The 18,338-nt window shown below is 42.0% G+C and overlaps 1 protein-coding gene and 1 pseudogene across 1 annotated transcript; both read left to right on the plus strand.

Annotated features, from left to right (window-relative positions):
- Nucleotides 1-1,910: 1,910 nt before the first annotated feature.
- Nucleotides 1,911-3,698, plus strand: LOC113037026 (odorant receptor 131-2-like). The gene has a single exon (XM_026193727.1). It carries the CDS (start codon nucleotides 1,955-1,957, stop codon nucleotides 2,885-2,887), a length of 933 nt encoding a protein of 310 aa, XP_026049512.1. The 5' UTR covers nucleotides 1,911-1,954; the 3' UTR covers nucleotides 2,888-3,698.
- Nucleotides 3,699-14,303: 10,605 nt separating this feature from the next.
- LOC113036570 (odorant receptor 131-2-like) lies at nucleotides 14,304-15,226 on the plus strand (annotated as a pseudogene).
- Nucleotides 15,227-18,338: the final 3,112 nt, after the last annotated feature.

Consider the following 18,338-nt stretch of genomic DNA (forward strand, 5'->3'; position numbering starts at 1 on the left):
TGATTAATAGTGCAATGTTCATTTCTGTTTGAAATGTTTTATCGAACTTTGTGTGACATCAGTCAAATGCCATGAAATTGGCTGTACATTTTCTGGCGAACAGGCAACAAAGCACTGATACTTTGGCACCAAATGGACTTGTATTCTGATTTGTTCCACTATATTCCTCATTTTGCCTTGTGGTGAACCATTTGTAGCATATCAGCTCAGCTATTTTAATAAAATGAAAATTCGTGACCGAAACTTGTTTAACAAGTAAGCCGAATTTACTGTGGCATCTTCTACTCCTCTGCGTGGCCTATAAACAAAGTGCACGGGAGTTAGCACTTGTGCAATTTTCATCAAACATTTCTATCACAACTAAGGTAAAAGCATTTGGAAACAATGACTTCATAACCTTACAAACTGTTCAAGAATTTCCATCACAGCTAGTGTAAAGGCAATCTATTTTTTCTCAGTACATGCTGTGCAAGTAAAGCGTTATTGATATGTTATGAAAAAAGGACTCAGTTTTTGTGCACATGATTTGAATAAACAACAAGATGATAAATTTAGTTAGGAGCACCAGTTATTTCAGTGGACACCATACAGAGTGACCTAACTGCTGTTTTTAATTTTCAGTAAGTAGGCCAGTTTGAACCCATATTATCTGCAACCATATTGTTTACTCACTCCGTTTGCTGCCTTTGTTTGACTTTCTTTTTTGAGGTTTTTACAAAATGCAGGTCAGACATTATATCCTGTTTGAAAACAAGATTAATTTTCTGTATGCTAAAATTCACATATTTAGTCTTCCATTTTTTTTCTTGTTGAAGTGAATGTTATATTGTTAACAAAGATTTATGATGTCTCTGCAAAAAGCATCATAAAAGTGTGAGGGTAGTAAGCAAAGACAGATATCCACAGTGCCAAGTGGAGGTAAGATGAAAGTGCTATAAGCATACTTTACTGAACCTCAACAAAGATTCTTAAATGAGATACTGTCTTTGATTGAAGATTGGGCAAAATAAACTTACGTGTTTGCTTTTTTTTTTTAAATTACTGAATGATTCACAGGTCAGTGTTAAGTAGGTCAGGTACAAGTGTTGGAATAAAAATGAGTGAAAAGGAATTGAGTATCCAAAGAAAAAAATGAAAGTCCTTCAGAAAGCCCAGAGAACTGTTACTTACGACCAAACTAGCAGTACTTCTGATCTTATAAGTCGGGAATCATGCGAAATCTGAATCTTGTGACTGTATTTCACACAGCTCCAGTCAAGTACTGAACAGCCAGCAGCATTTTTTCAGCATTTTTTTTTTCTTTCAAAGAACTGATTGCCGTTATCTGGGACATTTGGGACAGGCACAAGAAATGCTTTATATATTTATAGTGGCAGTGCTGCTTTCTTTTATTAGTTTAGACTATGATAGCTGTGGGGTATTGTGATTTCAAACAATAAATTGTTTCTAAGGAGACAGGTAAGAGTTGATGGACAAATCTAGAGACCAATTACATGCAGTAGTTGTGTATACTTGAATCGATCTATTGTACAAAATGTTTCCCAAATGCATTTCCTTTGGTGACATCTTCCTGTCGTGACATTCCCTCTTGTGTTACAGTTTCAGCTATAAAAATCAGATTATGACAGCACACACCTCAGACATGTTCTATTTACCGCAGGGATGCATTGGTAAAATGACTCTCTGATGTCTTGTGACTTGTTATCTTTAGGTATTATAGATATATGTCATGTCATATCAACATGCACTGTTAATGTTTAACTCAATATATATTCCACTTATTTTTACTGTGAGGCTGTTAAATTTGAATTTATTTTAACTTTGGATAAGATACTTTGTGTGAGATTTTATTTTAGAATTTAGAAACCAGACATGCATTCATATATGTAGATAAGTTCTTAAGATCTCCCCATATATGAAGATTTAAAACTATTTGCCTAAAACTAATAAATATATGGCATTAAATAACTCAGTAATTGGTGGTCAGCTGGCAATAAACAACATCAATAATCAGGTCATAATAGTCCAGTTACTTATCTCGATGTTTCTTTGCATCAACCTTTTGCTAATCACAACATTTTTTATGAAGGATATTTTTTACACAACTATGCGTTACATCTTATTTGCCATTGCACTGTTGTCTGATTCACTTTTTTTGCTAATAACTAATGTCTTGCTCATTTTGAGTTATTTTAGTTTCACCATACAAGTGTGGTTGTGTGTTATTATATATATTGTTTTGTCTGTGTACACATTTGTCACACCAGTTACTCTGACAGCAATGACCCTGGAGCGTTACGTGGCCATTTGCGTTCCCCTCCGTCATGCAGAACTGTGCCGAACACAGAGAGCTCTGCACTTCATCCTGATCATTCATGGTCTGAGCTCTGTTCCCTGCATTGTTATTCTTTCTATTTTCTTTGCTTCAGCAATCACCAGCTTCTATACCCAGAGCAGAATTTGTGCTGTTGAAATGTTCATTTTTCACAGATGGCAGGGACATCTTAGGTCAGCTATAAGTCAGCTGTTTTTCCTGATTATGTCCATCACTATTGTTTTCTCATATGTGCAAATAATGAAAGTGGCCAAAGCTGCATCAGGAGAGAATAAGAAGTCGACATGGAAGGGGCTGAGTACAGTGGTTCTTCATGGTTTCCAGCTGCTGCTGTGTCTTATTCAACTCTGGTGTCCATTTATAGAGGCTGCTGTCCTGCAGATTGATTTTATGTTATTTATCAATGTGAGGTACTTTAATTACATAGCCTTTATTCTTGCTCCAAGATGTTTGAGTCCTCTAATTTATGGCCTCAGGGATGAGATGTTTGTTAATGCACTGAAATACTACGCTCTCTGTGGCTTATATAAGAAACATTCAACAGCTTTTTGATTTATTATGTTCTAATGATCCACAGATTTCCAGGGATGGTCAGAGTTTTACTGATAAAAACAGACATTCTGTTCACTCTGCTGGTCTTATATTAAACTGATGCATAATATGACCCTTTTCACCTTTCTATTGTTCTTATTTAAAAAAATTTCGATAACAGGCAGCTTGCTTTGTGTTATTGTAGTCTTTTGTGGTGATTTTGCACTATATAAATACAACTGGACTGAATTGAAAATGCAGCTCAGATAATAACATTTGTTTGTAAACAAAACATGTTGTACTTGTGATTGTAGCTTCTTTAAACAATAAAAAAATATTTAGAATATAATAGAATCAACCTTTATTATCTCACGAATGAGAAATTTGGGTGTTACACAGATCTAAAGGGAATATAAAATGTAGAAGGAAGACACAATGCGGTCCTATATACATAAGCAACTGAAGTTCATATATGCACGTAACAATGCACAGAAATATGTATACAAATTGTACAGAGATAAAAAAAAAAAAAAGTTCAACTGTGTTATAGAGTCTGACAGCTGCTGGTAAGAATGACCTGCAGTAGCACTCCTTCCTACACTGTGGGTGTAAAAGTCTACTGCTGAACGAGCTGCTCAGTGCTCATACAGGTTCATGCAGGGGATGAGAGGTATTGTCCATGATGGATCTTAGCTTAGACAACATCCTCTCCTCCCCAACCTGCTCGATGGACTTCAGCGGACAGTCCAGGACAGAGCTGGCCCTCTTGACCAGTTTGTTAAGTTCCCCCCTGTCCCTCTCTGCCATTCCACCACTCCAGCAGACCACAGCATAAAAAATAGCAGATGCCACCACAGTGTCATAAAACTTCCTTAGCAGAGTCCTGTTCACCCCAAAAGATCTCAGCCGCCATCGCAGGTGGAGATGACTTAGACCAGGGGTCAGCAACCTTTAAAACCCAAAGAGCCATTTGGACCTGGTTTCCATGCAAAACAAAACACTGGGAGCCGCAAATACTTTTTGACATCTAAAATGAAGATAACACTGTATATATTAGTTTTTTACCTTTATGCTTTGCGTGAACAACTAAGATGTGTTGCTTATGAAATCCATGAAGTGCTACAGAGAAAGTTACATTTTATTTATGTAATTAACACATTTTGAACTCGTAAAGAAATATAACAAAAGGAAAGACACCCAGCTGAACTAAAATGATCCATGTAGCAAACAAAAACTGTTGTGAGCCGCCACCCTTATATCGCCATTGGGCTTTTGGAGCCTTGACCTGGCTTTTAAAAAATAATTGGAAAAAAAGCACTATGCTGCTAAAAAAAAAATCAAAAATAGATATTTGCAAAATTCTGCCGAAATATGTATTTTGCCAGGTTAAGGTGTGTGGAGGGGCGTTGTCTGCACTGCAGGGGAGGTGGACGCACTTTAGCGGCACCCGCAATCACGCCTCGCCACCTTAACGTCTTTGCTATCTATGCTGTTGTTGGTGTATGCCAGGCTGTGAGCTGAAAAGCTTCAGCCGGCTGTATGAGTCAGCAACCGTGTGTGAAAACCGGTCAATAAAGAGATGCTGAAAAGCATGTTCATGCAAACATCGTCGGGTCTGCCGTGGTATGTTTACAATGGGACTTCTGCTCTTGAACCTCTGCGCATATCCCATATTAAGCGCACAGCGTCTGCAAATCAGGGCTGTACGAAGTCACTTTCATCTTTACGCAGGACTGTAAGCTGTCATCTGTGATGCGTGAGCGGTGTTTGTTTTTAACATAGTTCACGGTGGAGAACAGCTGCTGGCATAATGTGGATCCGAAGATCCATAATTGGCCTACCTGGGGTTGAAAGTCTCGATAAATGTATGGAGTTTCAGCGAGTATACCGGCTTCCGCGAATGTGACGCTTATTGTGAGCGATGAAAAAATAATAAAATAGAATTAAATTTTTATATTTCAATATCACAATAATCTTACAATTTAGAACTAAAAGTAAAAAAAAAACAACTAACATAAATAAAATACACTAAATACTTCTAATTAATTTTCCCAAACCACGCGGAGCCGCACTATAAGGACTAAAGGTTGCCGACCCCTGACTTAGATCCTTTTTGTAGATAGAGTGCATTTTTGTTTGTGGACCAGTCCAGTTTGTTACCAAGGTGAACACCCAGGTATTTGTACTCCCCTACTGTTTCAGTGTCCAAACCCTGGATGTTCACTGGTGTAATAGGGGGTGGCTTCTTGCTGAAATCAATCACCAGCTCCGTCCTGCTGGCATTGATGCGAAGATGGTTCTGTTCGCACTAGCTAAAAAAGTAATTCATGACCCCCCTGTATTCCACTTCGTTTCCCACTGACACCTGACTCACAATGGCGGTGTTGTCTGAGAACTTCTGGAGATGGCAAGTGTCCATGTTATAAGGATAAAAGGGTGAAGAGGAAAGGTGCAAGTACTGTTCCTTGTGAGACCTCCATGCTACAGACTACCACCTCAGACACACAGTCCCTCAGCCTCACATACTGGGGTCAACTGGTAAGTAATCAACAATCGGGGGCGACCGTGGCTCAGGGGATTGGGAAGCTCATCTGTAACCGGAAGGTTGCTGGTTAGATCCTCCTGCTCTCTCTGCCCTGGTCGTTGTGTCCTTGGGCAAGACACTTTACCCTACCTCCTACTGGTGCTAGCCAGAGGGGCCAGTGGCGCGATATAGCAGCCTCGCATCTGTCAGTCTGCCCCAGGGCAGCTGTGGCTACAACTGTAGCTTGCCTCCACCAGTGTGTGAATGTGAAAATGAATGAATAATGGAATTGTAAAGCACTTTGGGTGCCTAGAAAAGCGCTATATAAATGCATTCCATTATTATTGTTGTTATTATTATTATTATTATTATTATTATTATTATTATTATTATTATTATCCATGAGGGCAGCTGATGGTCCATTCCCGCTCCCTGCAGCTTCCCCCTTAGAACTGAGGGTTGGATGGTGTTGAAGGCACCGGAGAAATAAAAAAAACCCCATCATTCTCACAGTACACCTGGGACTCTCCAGATGAGAGAAGCAGCAGGTAGATGACAGCATCATGCACTCCGATGTTCGGCTGGTAGGCAAACTACAGTGGGTCTAGGTCTCTTCCAACTAGTGGGCGAAGGTGGTGAAGTATGATCCTCTCAATGGCCTTCATTAGGTGTGAAGTCAGTGCAAAAGGTCTGAAGCGGTTCAGCTCCTTGGGGTGCATTGTCTTTGGCACTGGCACCACGCAGGAGGTCTTCCACAGAATGGGGACTCTCTCCAGACTGAGACTCAGGTTAAAGATGTATGTAATAACCTCACAAAGTTGATCTGCACAGTCCCTCAGAGGTCTGGAGCTGAATTCATCCAGACCCCTGGCCTTCCTAGATTACATCTCCCTCAACTGACTCCGCACCTGGTCAGATGTGATGGAGAGGCTGTAGTATAGGGTGTGGGTGGGTGGCTCCTGGTGACTGGCATGGGCAGAGGAGGCAGTAGTGGTTCAAGGTTTTGACATCAATTTTGTTTGATTTGGGTGATGTGGGGGAGCTGGTTGACCTTTTGACCTTTACATTTTCATTGATATCTTTAAGACAGAAGCAGCACAAACGACAATCTTTGCAGCACAACCCAAACATAGCACAGTTGACTGACATCAATTTTGTTTGATTCCATCAATGCGGGGGGGCTGGTTGACCTCTGATGACCTCTAGAAATATTTATTAATATCTTTAAAATGAAAGCGGCACAAACGAAAATTTTTGCAGCACAAACATAGCACAAATGTTTGATACCACTTTTGTTAGATTTGAAGAAGGTGGGGGGGGGGGCGGGGGGGGCAACTTCACTAACATTGGTTAAATCTATTAGCCCAAACCTGACTATCCAGGTCCTCAGGCTCTGGACCCCCTCTGCTCACTGTGATGGTGTTCAGTCCTCTCCACACACCTCTGGTGTTGCTCTGCTGGAGATGCTCCTCCTGTAGCTGTCCTTTCCCCTCCTTATCTCTCTCGTTAGCTCCTCTGGACTCTCCTCATTTCCTCTCTGTCTCCAGATCTGAAACCCCTCCTTTTCTGCTCCAGCAGAAAAGTGGGCTGCATATTACCTCCCAGTCTGTAGTTTGGAAGCAGTCTTTCAGTGCCATGCTCACCTCTTTACCTCTGAAGAGGTGGGGGGTTATTTACACACCAGCTTATGTATGAGGGAACCAGATCGACCAGGTTATGGTCTGAGCGACCTAGTGGGGAGAGGGGTGATGATCTATATGGACCCTTGGTATTTGCATATTTGCATACAGTAAGTCCGGTGTTTTGTTTTCTCTGGTAAAACAACCCACATACTGGGTGAAAGTAGGAAGAGTTGAGGACAAGGAAACATGATTAAAATCCCCAAGGATGAAAAGGAAAGCTTGGGGGTGTGATGTCTCCAGCTGGGACACTACTGTGTGAATTGTCTCGCATGCTACTGCCGCATCTGCCGCTTGCAGAATGTAAACAGTTATTGCGATGACTTGCGAGAATTCCCGCAGCAGGTAATACGGTCGGATGCTAACCGTTAACAGCGCCACAGCTCGTGTATAGCACTACTCCTTAACACTGATGTACCCCAATTTACACCATCTCTCGTTCACATACATCACAATCTTTTACTTACTGTTTTACTTTTTTTCTGACTAACAGACAACACTGCACTCATACTTTGGAATCCAAATGGGCTAATATTTTGATAAGTATTTGCTGAATGACATTCCTCATTCTGCCTTTTGGTAACTTTCTATATCTCAAAAAATCTAGAAAGACTATGTGTGAAACAGCTAACTGCTTATCTGGAGAGGAACTGTGCAAGCGGATGGGGCTCCAGGGAATCCAGGGAAACAGGGTAGGTCAGCCACACACTGTGATCTGCTGGTCCCTCACAAACTCACTCACGTTCACTTCCAGGGAAGAAGAGGGATGGATCCAGGAGGTCTATTCGCAAAGAGAACCACAGGTTAGACTGAAGACAACACTGATGGAAGAAAAGAGCTTAGTTGGAGCCAGGACTACACTGATGAGAGTAGTACAACAATCCAGCGATGAGTAGCACCTAGGGCTGCACGATTAATCGTTAGAAAATCACGATCTCGATTCATACTTATGTGAAATCTCATTTCCAAATGACAACGATTTAAAAAAAAAAAAAAAAAAAAAAAAAAAAGACGACGACGATTGTACTGCATTTTGATCCGGGACGTAATCTACATGAAAACAAGCGCTCACTCTTCCTGCTCAACAAATGACAAGGGCGGAGCCTTGTACCACGTAATACAGAAGCTGGCTGCTAAAATTGGCAGGGAAAAAACAAAGGAGAGCACGTCAGGGATGACGAGAAAGTGACAGGAGGAAATCCGTCCCGGTCAACCACCCAAACATCAATAACGGGAACCTTATACAGCGCTTCCCTATACCCGTCTAACTCCCGCAGGCACAAAGAAATTACGGAGGCTATCACTTATCACCTGACCAAAGATATGGCTCCCATCAACACTGTGCAAAACGAGGGATTTAGGAAAATGATCAACACCCTCAACAAACGCTACACAGTGCCGTCCCGCAACTATTTTTCTATTGTTGCACTACCTGCTCTATACATGCAGTGTCGAGCAACGGTGGAGACGGAATTTCAAGCAGTACAACATTTTGCGGCAACAACAAAACGTGAGACATTTGTTGTTTTTATGTTTATTTATTGTTTTTATGTTCAGTCTCAACTGTTACGAAGTTGATGTGCAGTTAATAAGTGCAATAAATATTTATATTGGAAAAGAAAATCGTGAGAGAATCGTGATCTCAATTCTAAGCCAAAAAATCGTGATTCTCATTTTATGCAAAATCGTGCAGCCCTAGTAGCACCAATTCATTGCAGGAACAGGGAGATAATAAGCAGCAGTGGAGTAGATCAGCTGGAGATTAACCCCTGGGCCCAGTCCGTGAGTCATTTAGTACCGCGCTGCGAGAGTTGAGGCTCAGGTGTGAAATGTATGGTTTTCAGAGGTTTAATCAGTTTTTAGCATTATTTTTTATTAATTGTTTTTATCGTTGACTTGGTTTCCCTGGGTGTGTGTTATGAATAAATCTTTTTTTGGTACCGGTACTGATTTTATTTGGTTTTATTTATCAGCAACACCTTAAAGGTCAGTCCCTGATAATATTGTCAGATATAAACCGGTCTGTAATGCGAAAAAAGGTTGGGTACCGCTGGAGTCGATGACTCGCACATGTGTTGGGCCAAGGCAGGAACCCATAACAAGTTCCACCCAGGCAGAGAGGGGTGGGAGAGCGAGAGAGAGAGAACAACAACAAAAACAATAGTCCAGCTGATGAACCCTGGGAAGGCATGCCTGACCATGACAGTACCACATCATCCCAAAAGAGCACAATGCTCTTCCCATATACTGCTGGCTTACTTGTGGCTCCTAGGATATTCAAAAGTTATATGAGAGGCAAAGCCTTAAACTCTCAGGCCCCTCTTCTGCAAAATCAGGACCAGTTTAGATTTGGGAGAGAGACCCCCCTTCTACTTTCAAGGTTAGGCTCAAAAGTCTCCATTTTTATAAAGCTTATAGTTAGAGCTGGAACTACCACATCATCTTACCATAATTTAGGTACATACTGTGTATTTAAAGATTTAACCTCCTGGGACGCAAACTCTTTCATGGCATGCATTTTTAATTTCTCTTCGCTATTTGGGCTGATTGGGACCTGCTTAATGTAAAAACAAAGAATTACGTGATATTTTTTATCTGAGTTTTGTTTTGGAGAAAAATGAGATCCATATATTTAGCTACACAGAGTTGCTCAGAGTGCTTGTGTTACACTAGCTAATCTACTCAGTCACTTTAACATAACTATTAACATTCACATCTCACAGAACTGATTTGATTGGAGCATTACAACACGTTTGCACAGAGCATAGGAGCGCACGGACTCTGCTTCACGAGCGCTCCACCTAACGAGCGGGCTCGCAGTGCGGCTGCGCAGAACACCCCTCTGGTTTCTCCCGTGTTTACATATAAATAACTCGGGCGGACTCTCTCATTCACATTTACGTGGGTAACCATGGTAACAATAAACAACATTTTCGGTGCGAGCACCATTTACCGACCTGTAAAAGCAGGTGAAGAGCAGAGTAAGGAAGACACGATGCATCTCTGCTTTCCTCCAGAACGTGTCTGAGGAAGCAGCGGAAGGTGGACTCCACTTACTGCACCCCGAAACCCCGGAGCAACCACCAAAGTTCCGCCCTCACTGCTTTCTAACATAAAATGAATCCCTGTTACTTGGACTTTTAAAGAAACTGAAAATAAATACATATAGTAATGAAAAATGTCCCGTTACATGGATGTTTTACACAAAATAATATTAATGTGGTCATTCCCTCACAGGGGTGCCACACATACATACAGTGGGGCAAAAAAGTATTTAGTCAGCCACCGATTGTGCAAGTTCCCCCACTTAAAATGATGACAGAGGTCAGTAATTTGCACCAGAGGTACACTTCAACTGTGAGAGACAGAATGTGAAAAAAAAAATCCATGAATCCACATGGTAGGATTTGTAAAGAATTTATTCGTAAATTAGGGTGGAAAATAAGTATTTGGTCACCTCAAACAAGGAAAATCTCTGGCTCTCACAGACCTGTAACGTCTTCTGTAAGAAGCTTTTCCGTCCCCCACTCGTTACCTGTATGAATGGCACCTGTTTGAACTCATCATCTGTATAAAAGACACCTGTCCACAGCCTCAAACAGTCAGACTCCAAACGCCGCCATGGCCAAGACCAAAGAGCTTTCGAAGGACACCAGGAAAAGTATTGTAGACCTGCACCAGACTGGGAAGAGTGAATCTACAATAGGCAAGCAGCTTGGTGTGAAAAAATCAACTGTGGGAGCAATCATCAGAAAATGGAAGACATGCAAGACCACTGATAATCTCCCTCGATCTGGGGCTCCACGCAAGATCTCATCCCGTGGGGTCAAAATGATCATGAGAACGGTGAGCAAAGATCCCAGAACCACACGGGGGGACCTGGTGAATGACCTGCAGAGAGCTGGGACCAAAGTAACAAAGGTCACCATCAGTAACACACTACAACGGCAGGGAATCAAATCCCGCAGTGCCAGACGTGTTCCGCTGCTGAAGCCAGTGCATGTCCAGGCCCGTCTGAAGTTTGCCAGAGAGCACATGGATGATACAGCAGAGGATTGGGAGAATGTCATGTGGTCAGATGAAACCAAAGTAGAACTTTTTGGTATAAACTCAACTCGTCGTGTTTGGAGGAAGAAGAATACTGAGTTGCATCCCAAGAACACCATACCTACTGTGAAGCATGGGGGTGGAAACATCATGCTATGGGGCTGTTTTTCTGTCAAGGGGACAGGACGACTGATCCGTGTTAAGGACAGAATGAATGGGGCCATGTATCGTGAGATTTTGAGCCAAAACCTCCTTCCATCAATGAGAACTTTGAAGATGAAACGAGGCTGGGTCTTCCAACATGACAATGATCCAAAACACACCGCCCGGGCAACAAAGGAGTGGCTCCGTAAGAAGCATTTGAAAGTCCTGGAGTGGCTTAGCCAGTCTCCAGACCTCAACCCCATAGAAAATCTGTGGCGGGAGTTGAAAGTCCGTGTTGCTCGGCGACAGCCCCAAAACATCACTGCTCTCGAGAAGATCTGCATGGAGGAATGGGCCAAAATACCAGCTACTGTGTGTGCAAACCTGGTAAAGACCTATAGTAAACGTTTGACCTCTGTTATTGCCAACAAAGGTTATGTTACAAAGTATTGAGTTGTATTTTTGTTATTGACCAAATACTTATTTTCCACCCTGATTTACGAATAAATTCTTTACAAATCCTACCATGTGGATTCATGGATTTTTTTTTCACATTCTGTCTCTCACAGTTGAAGTGTACCTCTGGTGCAAATTACTGACCTCTGTCATCATTTTAAGTGGGGGAACTTGCACAATCGGTGGCTGACTAAATACTTTTTTGCCCCACTGTATAGGGCTTTGGGAGTACGGTATCCAGAGTACAGTTTGTATATCCAACCTAACCTCTGGGGCCGGTGCCCACTTCTCAATTTTAAATACATGTAGAAATTGAGGGTTCTCAGGAGGGGACGTGCTGACACCTACTGCTTTCTGGCAGGAAGCACCATGCCCCTCCCGTGTTTTAAATGCACTTTAGAACAGCAAGCAGCAACATGACACCGCCTCTCTGGGAACATCTCAGGCCCCCTAGGTGTGGAGGCCTGTCTCCACCCACCACACTCCCTACTGGTGGATGATATCCTCAGCTGTCGGTACGTTGTTGGTTCTCGGTGTCCGGGGCTGAGCGCTCAGGTATGTACCTGATGCACTCCCAGCGGAAGCTTGACGGGGCCTATCACCCGTGGCCGGGTCGGGTCCCTTCGGGAGGTTGGGTGCCCTCAGACCTAGTGCCTCTGGGACCGGGGCTCGGTCCGCTCTGGCACGACTGGCTGCTGGCAGAGCCTGCGGGCTCATCACCGCAGATCCCTGTAGCTTCTGCACTGTGGCTTGTTGTGAAATCAGTTTTACCCCTGTTCTTTTATTCGTCAAGGCATCCAGAGACGGCACCGGAACTCAGTAGTTATTTCACAAAACCTTTATTCATCTTCATTTAAGCATCCACTTCTAGAAGGGAAAACGAGGCCGGTGTGTCCCTCTGCAAAATCTTCACCCCTTTGTTAGTTACAGCCAGCTTTATAGAGGCGACCCCATCATAAAACCCCCCACGGTGTGCTGCAAACTCTGTGTCTGTGTCTATGTGCACGAGCACATGAATGCCTATGTGAGTGCACATGAGTGAGTGTGGTGTGGATGTGTGTTCGTGACAGTTAAAACACTGTGGGTGTAGGTAACTCCCTAGAGGTCATAAAAAACCCATCTCCCTTCCAGACCACAGTTCTCCAGTTACAAATGTTGAGACCCCCACCCAAACATTCTCTGGGGAATTTCCACTCAGCATTAACTCCTCTCTGTTTTACTTTCACAGTTCAACTAGGGAGGGTCTCCTATACTCTACTCCTAAGTTCATGACACAATCAGGCCTTTATTACATTAAGGGCAGTGTCAGTGTCTCTACAATAATTCTACATTCTATGTTAACACATTTCTAAACTCTAAAATAAGCTAAACATTCCTACAGGCTGCAGGGTGACCCCACATCTGGTGCTCTCCTCAGCTCTTTCCAGGAAGGTGGCGCGGTTGCTTCTCCGGTGGTCGTCTTTAGGCTTTCGCACTCTGGGAGGCCTGTGGATGTTCGGTCCTGGTACCCTCCATGTCTGCTTCATGCTCTGGGGTGCAGGGCTATGGCTCCCTACGCTCTCTAGCATAGTGGTTCCCAAACTTTTGTTGCTAGGCCCCCCTTTGTTTTTTCCAAGGACAAAGAGGAAACAAATCCTGTCGGGGATACCATCCTTGGCATGACAGGTGTTGTGCAGGTGAAGCCAAACGCAAGATATGTTTCATTATGTGTTCTAGATTTTGGCTGGCAAGGAAGTTGGTTTGGAAACATATTTGGCAATGCTTCAACCTCTGCTTTGTGTTTGTGTGGGAGCCCAGTCCAAAAACATGTTCATTATGCTAGCAGTGTCCAAGCATTCTTGGACACTGCTAGCATATCGTGCGCATAATGTGCGCTGTCAGTCTTGCATGCTGCTCAGTAACATTTAATATTTAGTATTTAGTGTTACTTACATGTATCTAGGTTGTTGCTTTGATCTCTGTATTGTGTTGTTCTCTGGTTGTTTGTTTTCTTTTTTCTTCTTTTAACAGGTGATACAACAGATTTTCTCAGTCTGCTCCTACAGTCCCCCTTTCCACCCGTTTTTCTTTCTCCCTTTCTTTCTTTCTCTTTCTCCTTTACTGTCTAATGGTCTGTCCAATTGTAATAACTTAACATAAAATAAAATAAACAATAATAATATAGATCAATCAAGTGGACCAATATGGCATTGCCATATTTTCTCCACTTGAAAAAATAAATCCATTGGGCATCTTTCCTGGCCTTCAGAAAACAATTCTGATTACTAAAGTATGGAACGGGACAGGCAACAAGAAAAAAAAAAACTCTGAGTGCTCCATCTATCAATAGTATTGTGGCATCGAGGGGAATGTGTGTAAAAGGAAGCTGACGACACTGCGTAGCAAGGTTTTGTGTGATTGTTATTCTCGAAGGCTGCAACCTTTAAAATAATGAGTCATCCGTCAGACAACTCCAGCAGTCCAGCAGAAGATATTTGGCTACAGAAGACAGTAGAAGATTTCTTTACTGCTCTTAATTTTTGTTTTGTTTTTTAAAATTCATTTAATAATGACACTTTGTCAACTCTGAGAAGTGCTTCAATTCTATATGGCAGATAACAACTCAGTGAATAATGTTTTTTTGCAGCGACCTAATGACCGGATGATTATTGTGCAGATTCTGGTAATAATATTTCTTTGTATTAACATGTTGCTCATCCTGACTTTTATAAAAAAAGAATCGTTTCACACATCTGCACGCTACATCTTATTTTCTGTAACATTACTGTCGGACAGCATTTTGTTATTTGTGAGTGATATCCTGGTAATCTTAACCTATTATCAATTTACAATACAAGTGTGGTTGTGTATAATCAGCACTATTTTTGTGCTTATGTATACTTTTGTCACACCAGTTACTCTGACAGCAATGACTCTGGAATGCTATGTGGCCATTTGTATGCCCCTGCGTCATGGACAGTTGTGCTCCACACACAGCACTATGTACTGTATCCTGATCATTCATGTTCTCAGCTCTGGCCCTTGTATAATTATTCTGTCCATGTTCTTTGCTTCTGCCTCACTTAACTTCTACAAGCAATCCATGATATGTAGTGTAGAGACATTTACTCTTTACAGATGGCAGGATCATGTTCGATCAGCTGTGTATCAATGTTATTTCTTGATTATGGGCACCACTATTGCATACTCATATGTTCAAATAATGAAAGTGGCCAAAGCTGCATCAGGAGATAAAAAGAAGTTGACACATAAAGGACTCAAAACAGTGATCCTTCATGCTTTCCAGTTGTTGCTCTGTCTCATTCAGCTGTGGTGCCCATTCATTGAAACTGCAGTGCTTCAGATTGATTTCAGGTTATTTATAGATGTCAGATATTCTAACTACATTATGTTTAGTATTGCTCCAAGGTGCCTGAGTCCTCTGATCTACGGCCTCAGGGATGAACATTTTTTTCTTGTACTGAAAAGTCTTATGCCTACTTCATCCTGTTCAAAATAAACATAATTTGAGTTACATCAGAAATATAAATGCTGCCATTCATATTTCCTCAGACCATACAGGAAATGACTGCTTCAATATGCAAGAGTAATTTTATGTAAATAATGATTAATTTTAAATTATTACTAGTTTTGCAACTTGCTTTCCTGTATATGTTCAGTGATGCTATATTTTTATGCATTTAAACAAAACTCTGCAGTTACATGTCACTTTTCCGGTGCAGTTTACACATACGTTTAAAATAAGAAAATAAAATTTAAATAAATGTTAAGTGTATCTACACAATTTGTCCAAGAGAATTTCTTTTCCTATTAGAAGATGATTCACTTTCTCAGAATGAATTGTAGAGTTTTTATGATGTTGCAGCTTGATTGATTTAGCTTTATCTGTTATGAATTGTTGCAAAATAATTCAACTGAAATTTATAAATGATTAAGTATGTGCAACATGACAAGACCTAAAAAATATCATTGAAAGTCAGGATTATGTGACAAACAAATGATATATGAAAACAAATACTACTTTTATTTTATTGCTGTTATGTGAATGGGGAAGAATGATGAAGATGGAATAATGTTATTTTGACAAACTTCTATGGTACTGATCATAATCCTACGGAGCCCCGCAAGGGACATAGCAGAAAAAAAAAACTAAGATGAACTTTTGCAAGATCTTTTTTGAGAGATCTCGCAAAAACTTTATGCAGATTCTGCTAATAATTTATCTTTTTATCAACATGTTGCTCATCCTGACTTTTATTTTTTTTTTAAAGAATCCTTTCACACATCTGCACGCTACATCTTATTTTCTGTAACATTACTGTCGGACAACATTTTGTTATTTGTGAGTGATAACCTGGTAATCTTAACCTATTTTCAATTTGCAATACAAGTGTGGTTGTGTATAATCATCACTATTTTTGCGCTTCTGCATACTATTGTCACACCAGTTACTCTGACAGCAATGACTCTGGAGCGCTATGTGGCCATTTGTATGCCCCTGCGTCATGGACAGCTGTGTGTGTGTGTATATATATACTAGAGATGGCACAATATCACTTTTTTATGACCGACACTGATATCATAAATTTGGATATCTCCCAATACCGATATGAATCCGATATAGTGTGTTTTTTAATCAAATAAAACTGTTTTTTAAATATCTTGCTGCTTTTTGTCTAAGTTCATACTCAAGTAAAAAAACAAACAAAAAAACCCCAAAACACTGAAGCTATTCTTTTAAACCTGTATGCAAAAAATTTACTGCGCCCAAAATATTTCATAGTTCAGCAATACTGATCAATCTAATAAACTTAAACCTACTCCATCCTACCTATTCTGGTATTTTAAAGAGTAAGCAACCTAACTAATAGGGTTCTAAAACTCCCAGCAAAAAAAAAAATTGTGCCCTCCTTTTCCCTGTTTATGCCCTCTTGGCCCTCCTAGCTAAACTTTTCTAGATCCGCCCCTGCACAGTTACCAGCCGTCAGCTACCTAGAAAAGGATCCTGGTTTAGAAAGTAATATTAAATAAATTCTAACAACAGATTATTAAGCTTAAACGTGCTGCTGTTGTTCAGCCGCTGGTTTCCTCTATCTGGCGCGAAGTGGGCGATAAACAAACAAGAGAGACGGACTCGTGACAGAGAAGCCGATCAGCTGATCATTGATCAGTTTCATGATTGAAGCAGCAGCAGGAGAGGGAGGGAGAAGAGGCAGTTGCTCCAAATATTGGTTGTTAAGCTTAACGCGGGAATGCTTTACAAACATTCAGAGATGAAGTTACACACTTGCTTTCTCTCTGGGATAACTTCCTCGGGGATGAAATGCCGGATTGGTAGCGAGGCTACAAATACACACAGCCACTCTATCACTTGACGCATACTGCTCCTACGTGCTACGGTTATGAGCCGAGTTACGCCATGTCTCAAGTTTTGTGAGGTGCTTTTTTGATATTTAATGGATCGATTATGTTTTTTATTTCTCTCCGATATCCGATCCAGTAATTTACGTCAGTATCGGACTGATACCGATACGTAATATCAGATCGGTCCATCTCTAATATATACATACACATATTTAATAAATGCACTTTAGAACAGCAAGCAGCAACATGACGCCGCCTCTCTGGGAACATCTCAGGCCCCCCTAGGTGTGGAGGCCTATCTCCCCCCACCACACTCCCTGCTGGTGGCTGATGTCCTCAGCTGTCGGTGCGTTGGTGGTTCTCGGTGTCCGGGGCTGAGTGCTCAGGTATGTACCTGATGTACTCCCAGCGGCAGCTTGGCAGGGCCTGGCACCTGTGGCCAGGTCGGGCCCCTTCCGGGAGGTTGGGTGCCCTCGGACCTCATGCCTATGGGACCGGGGCTCGGTCCGCTCTGGCACGACTGGCTGCTGGCAGAGGCTGCAGGCTCGTCACAGTAGTTCCCTGTAGCTTCTGCACCTTGGCTTCTGCACTGTGGCTGCAGGGTGACCTCACATCTGGTGCTCTCCTCAGCTCTTTCCGGGAAGGTGGCGCAGTTGCCTCTCCGGTGGTCATCTTTAGGCTTTCGCACTCTGGGAGACCTGTGGATGTTCGGTCCTGGGTCTCCTCCATGTCTGCTTCATGCTCTGGGGGGCAGGGCTATGGCTCCCTACACCCTCTAGCACAGTGGTTCCCAAACTTTTGTTGCTAGGCCCCCCTTTGTTTTACAAGGACAAAGAGGAAACAAATCCTGTCGGGGATACCTACCTTGGCACGACAGGTGTTGTGCAGGTGAAGCCAAAGGCAAGATATGCTTCATTATGTGTTCTATTTTTTGGCTGGCAAGGAAGTTGGTTTGGAAACATATTTGGCGATGCTTCAACCTCTGTTTTGTGTTTGTGTGAAAGCCCAGTCCAAAAACATGTTCATTATGGTAGCAGCGTGAAAGCATTCAGTTTTTTTCATACCGCCATTGCAGAGCCATTGCCCTCCCTCCCCGCACCACTGCTCTAGCAGGTCGTTACATGGATAAACCTTTTGAACTCAAGTGCGCTCACACACACAGGTGTACACACGGGTGCTCACAGACACAAAATATATCTTCCTTGGCTGCTACCTTAAAGCATATTGAGCGTTGTCAATCTTGCGTGCTGCTCAATAA

This window comes from Astatotilapia calliptera, chromosome 14 (assembly GCF_900246225.1).
Source record: "Astatotilapia calliptera chromosome 14, fAstCal1.2, whole genome shotgun sequence".
Classification (NCBI taxonomy): Eukaryota; Metazoa; Chordata; class Actinopteri; order Cichliformes; family Cichlidae; genus Astatotilapia; species Astatotilapia calliptera.

What these genes read in the sequence shown, in the direction of transcription:
- LOC113037026 (XM_026193727.1), top strand. Translation starts at nt 1,955, where the DNA reads ATGGCATTAAATAACTCAGTAATTGGTGGTCAGCTGGCAATAAACAAC.